General features: G+C 40.8%; 1 protein-coding gene across 1 annotated transcript; it reads right to left on the bottom strand.

Moving 5' to 3' along the window:
- Window positions 1-1,363: 1,363 nt before the first annotated feature.
- On the bottom strand, window positions 1,364-2,951 carry Taar9 (trace amine associated receptor 9). Its single transcript, XM_048425304.3, has one exon. It carries the CDS (start codon window positions 2,908-2,910, stop codon window positions 1,867-1,869), a length of 1,044 nt encoding a protein of 347 aa, XP_048281261.3. The 5' UTR covers window positions 2,911-2,951; the 3' UTR covers window positions 1,364-1,866.
- Between the last annotated feature and the right edge of the window lie 1,622 nt (window positions 2,952-4,573).

The following is a 4,573-nucleotide window of genomic DNA, read 5'->3' as shown; positions in this document are numbered from 1 at the left end:
GAGAGAGGAAGGAGCTGTGAGAACAGACTGGCTGACTGTGGAGGGGAAATAGACACAGAAGTTTTACAGAAGGCTTCCTTTGTGGAAGGACAAGAAGAGCGCAGATATAAGCAAGACACATGATCGGGAGGGCATTCCCCACTCAGCTATGCTGGGAAGGATTTGAAAGCGTCGCTGGTTAGGATTTATTTCTTTTGTAGTCTATTCCTCTAGAGTACAACAGAAATGTGCTCAACGAATTAAAAAAAATAAACGAGTTAAAAATGAGCAGCATAGATTTACTTTCTATTGTTTCAGGTGGTTTTATTTTTGGCTTCCAAGCGTTAGTACAAAGCTTACATTTGCAGTTGAAGAAAACAGCAGGCGCTGGGATAAAGACCTCTGACACACTGTCCAGGCCCCATAAGCTTCGAGTTGCCTCTGAAGGAGAAAGATCACAGAAGCTTAACAGCGATCCCTTGAAAGGTGGTCAGCAGAACCATGGCTTGTGGTTGCTTTCTGAACCACAACCGGGTGGCCTGCTGGGAAGTTTCATTTTCCATTTTCCATTATCTTCTTCCTGCTAAACACTCTCAGTTCGACGTAAAGTCTATCAGCACATAAATGTGACACGGCTTAACTTTTCTGTGAAGTGTTTTCGAACGAGCTCATCTCTAATACCTGTATTGGCAGGGATGCCTATGGAATGCTTATGGAACTATGTGCCTAGAGCCATTTCACTCTGTAACACAGTCTTGTTACAGAATCCTTTGTGTGATCTGCTACCTAAACAACGACGTAAGGCCGTTCATTGTTCAATGGCTTGCGAAGTGGGATCGCCTTATCGTTAGTTGTTTTTGGGTTCTCACTGTATCTTGAAACATACAACACATATTTTAATCAAAATGAATTAGATTCACATTGATTGAGGAACGTATTACTGGAGTAAATATCTGAATTTTTGTTGTGTTAAAACATACACTCTGTTTTTAATGTGTTTTCAGCACTAAATGTGCTTACTTTGTCTCAAAGAAAGACCTCTACGGTTTAAAAACACCCATTTAAATTAGCATTTTTTAAAAATAAAATTCATATTTTACTTCAAATTCTAAACAAGTAGAGAAGAGGCAGGCAGATCTCTTTGAGTCGGAGGACAGTCTGGTCTACATAGCAAATGTCCTGCCAATCCAGGTTATATAGTGATACCATGTCTCAATAAATAAATAAACAAGCCTAGACAAACAAACCAGCCCCCAAACAAGTAGGCAGACCTTCAGACCATCTTTTTATTCATATACAAATCCTTCAATAAGAAAATATGTTCTCTAAAAGTCATATTGTGTGGCACATCTTTCTTGTGAATCCCATCTCTATGAAATGGAGAGGGACAACAGTGCCTTTCAGTCAATCAGAAGTTCTACATTCCAGCTCATTGCAAAGCTTTTTAAGATTAAAAATAGACATTTCAAGAATGTGTAATTATTTTTACTTCTTTTATGCAAGGTAGACTTTAAAGAAGGCTTTGTCCCCCGAAAACCTAACTTCAAATTCCAAGCACTTCTCCCCCTCTGTGTTATTGCCCACATCTGAATACTCTTCGTGGGTAGTGGAGAAACTACATTGCTTCCAATGACTTGAAGACACAGGTAGAAATTTCAGAGCAAAGCAGAAAACGTTAAAGAGCACACGACACCGGGAGGAATGAACAGATCTGACCACATATCACTCAGCCGAAAAATGCACAGACACAGGAAAAATGCTTTGGAGTGACCCTTGGATGTCAGGCCTCCTATTTGGTGAAAGAGTATGCAGCCTCCTTGGATCGCAGTGTTTATTTTGCCTCTGACCTTCAACCCAAGCCTCTTTCAGTTCTCTGTGGCGATCTTTTTAGCCTACATCTGCCTCTTCAGTGAATAAATTGATTGTACATGAATCTCCCTTGAAGACTTTGCCACTCATAATCAGTTTTATTGCCTTCCTAAACCAAGGATAAAAAAAGGCGTATATCAAGGGGTTCATGGCTGAGTTGTAGTAGACACACCACACTAATATCTCATAGACGTAGGGAGGTGTTATGAAGTTCATGTAGGCATCAATCACAGCATCGATGATGTACGGTAACCAAGACACGAGAAACGCTGCCATGGCAATCCCCAAGGTTTTGGCAGCCTTCCTCTCTCTCTTGGCTACTCTTTCCTTGTAGCTCTCTGAGGCCTGAGCTTGACTGGCCGTACTCTCGATCTTTCTAGCCTGCTGCTTTGCCACTAAAAATATCCTACCGTATAGAAACACCATGACAATAGTGGGCAGAAAGAATAAAAGGAAACAAAGTAGAACCCAGTTTTGATTCAGTGGAGCCTGACAGCCTCCCACGCAGGTCAAAGCAACCACTAATTCCTCGATCCCTTCTTCATTGGCTCCCGTGTAAAAGATAGAAAAGCTGTATGTGACAGAAAAGAACCAGGAGAGAGCAATGCATACTCCAGAAACCGATACGGTGAACTTGGTGGGATATGACAGCGGGTCTGTAACTGCTATGTACCGGTCGATGGAGATGCAGCATAAATGAAACAGGGACGCAAAACAGAAGGAGGTGTCAAAACAAGTGTGGAACTTACAGTAACTCTCCCCAAAGTACCAGCAGCTCTCCACAGACCGTACAGTGCTGAAGGGCATCACGGTCACGCCCACCAAGAAGTCTGCACAGGCCAGGGACGCCACCAGAAAGTTCGTAGGTGTATGTAACTGTTTGAAGTGGAGGATAGCGATAATGACTAGTAAGTTTCCAAACACTGCCAGCAGGGCTCCTAAACCAAGGACTGCATAGAGGATGGCGCGGGGGCCGGGGGAATAAGTACTTTTGATGCAGGATCCATTCACATTCTCGTAGCAGAGCGCCAAAGATTCTGAAGGGGAAAAGCTGCTTGCCATTGCCTTCAGTCTTGACAATTCTAAACTTCCCAGATTTCCATTCTAGAAATCTAGAACAAAAACAGGGTGGCAACTTCACAGGCTTCTGGGAGAAACAAACAACAAACAAAAAGCCAAAACAACTCTAGGTAAAATAGTATCCGTTATAATCATTTTTCCATGTGCTGTTTATAGCCATTTTAGTCTTTCCCAAAAGTACACCAGAGTTATTAAATAACTTGATCCATAAAGTCATTTTCAATGTCAAATGTATTACTAAATAAATTTTTAGCTATGTGCATAGTCTAATGTAGAAATTATTTTATACTATTATGTTTTATATTATAACTACTATATTGCTATTAATATAAAATTTAATTTATTTGTCATTTTGAAAACCCATTTTTCATGTGTGGGTGTCATCTTACCATTTGAGCATCTCATCTGTGGCCACCTGGATTGAGAAACAGCTTGGCCACCCCAGGCTGAATTTTATTTGCTACTCAGCCGTCTCCCCAGAGTAGCCAGCTCAGCAGCAAGCAGCAATCAGCGACTCAACTTTGTTTTTTTTCCTCTCCGAAACGGAAAAAATAAATTACATAATTTTCAAATTGTAGTTTCCAAATCCCCATAGTCTACAGTGTGAAGGCTGGGAGAGCTCACTCACGGCTGCTCTATGCACACTTGGAGGATATGTTTCTCCTGTGACTTATATTTTCATTGTTTTTCTTTTTCTTTTCGACCCTGATGATTTGGGCAGCTGAAAGTGACCGGGAAACCGATGATCAAGCAGTATGAAAGTACTTTGCAGGCAAATTCTCAATTTGAGTTGTCTAAAATCAACAAGAATTTTTAAAGATAAGCCCGAACCCCTCTAGCACCTCATATTTCAATCAGGAAATAAGAAGTTTAGTTTTAGACTCACCACAAAGGGGTGTCAGTGACTGGGGTGGGCTGGAGTTTGTACTCCAAACTCCAGTGTCCCCTAAGTAGACATATATGCTGCCATCCAAGGCACATGTAGTTTCTGCATGTCTTTGAATTTGTTCTTAGAGGAGACAGGTAGCCTAAAGAGAGTTTCCAAAGTGTACCCGACAAGCAACTGATCAGTTTCTACTCTGTGAATAAGAGGAAACTTACATTTGAATATTAGTTCTAAGCTAATATTAGAGAGAACAGACTGCTCTCACTGTAATCTTTTACATGACATCTGTTGACAATTCAAGATTATATACAGATGTACGCAGCATTGATTTTTCTATTTTAAAGCAATGGGTTTCCATGTCCACAAGTTTTAAATGATTTGTATGCTATTTCAAGCATGACAGATTCATTTTGTCAATTTTGAATTCCCATTTATTTATTTTTTTATTCTTTTTTAAAAGATAAATTCTTTCATATATTTTGTCACAACCAGTTACCCCTCTCTCTCCTATCCCCATTCCCAATCCCATCTCCCTTCTCCTCCAAATCCATCCCCCTTCTGTCTCCCCTCAGAAAAGAACAAGACTCCCAGTGCCATCAACCAAATATGGCCCTGATATACTACCATCTTATCAACGTTGGATGAGACCACCCAGTAGAAGAAAAAATGGTTCCACAAGCAGACAAAAGAGTCAGAGACAGCCCTGCTCCCACTGTTAGGACTCTCACAAGAACACCAAGCTACTCAGTCATAACATAC

Source organism: Myodes glareolus, chromosome 1 (genome assembly GCF_982192425.1).
Source record: "Myodes glareolus chromosome 1, mMyoGla1.1, whole genome shotgun sequence".
In the NCBI taxonomy this organism is placed as follows: domain Eukaryota; kingdom Metazoa; phylum Chordata; class Mammalia; order Rodentia; family Cricetidae; genus Myodes; species Myodes glareolus.
Note: the sequence above shows the minus strand (reverse complement) of the source record. Positions and strands in the feature narration are given on the sequence as shown.

What these genes read in the sequence shown, in the direction of transcription:
- Taar9 (XM_048425304.3), bottom strand. Translation starts at nt 2,910, where the DNA reads ATGGCAAGCAGCTTTTCCCCTTCAGAATCTTTGGCGCTCTGCTACGAG.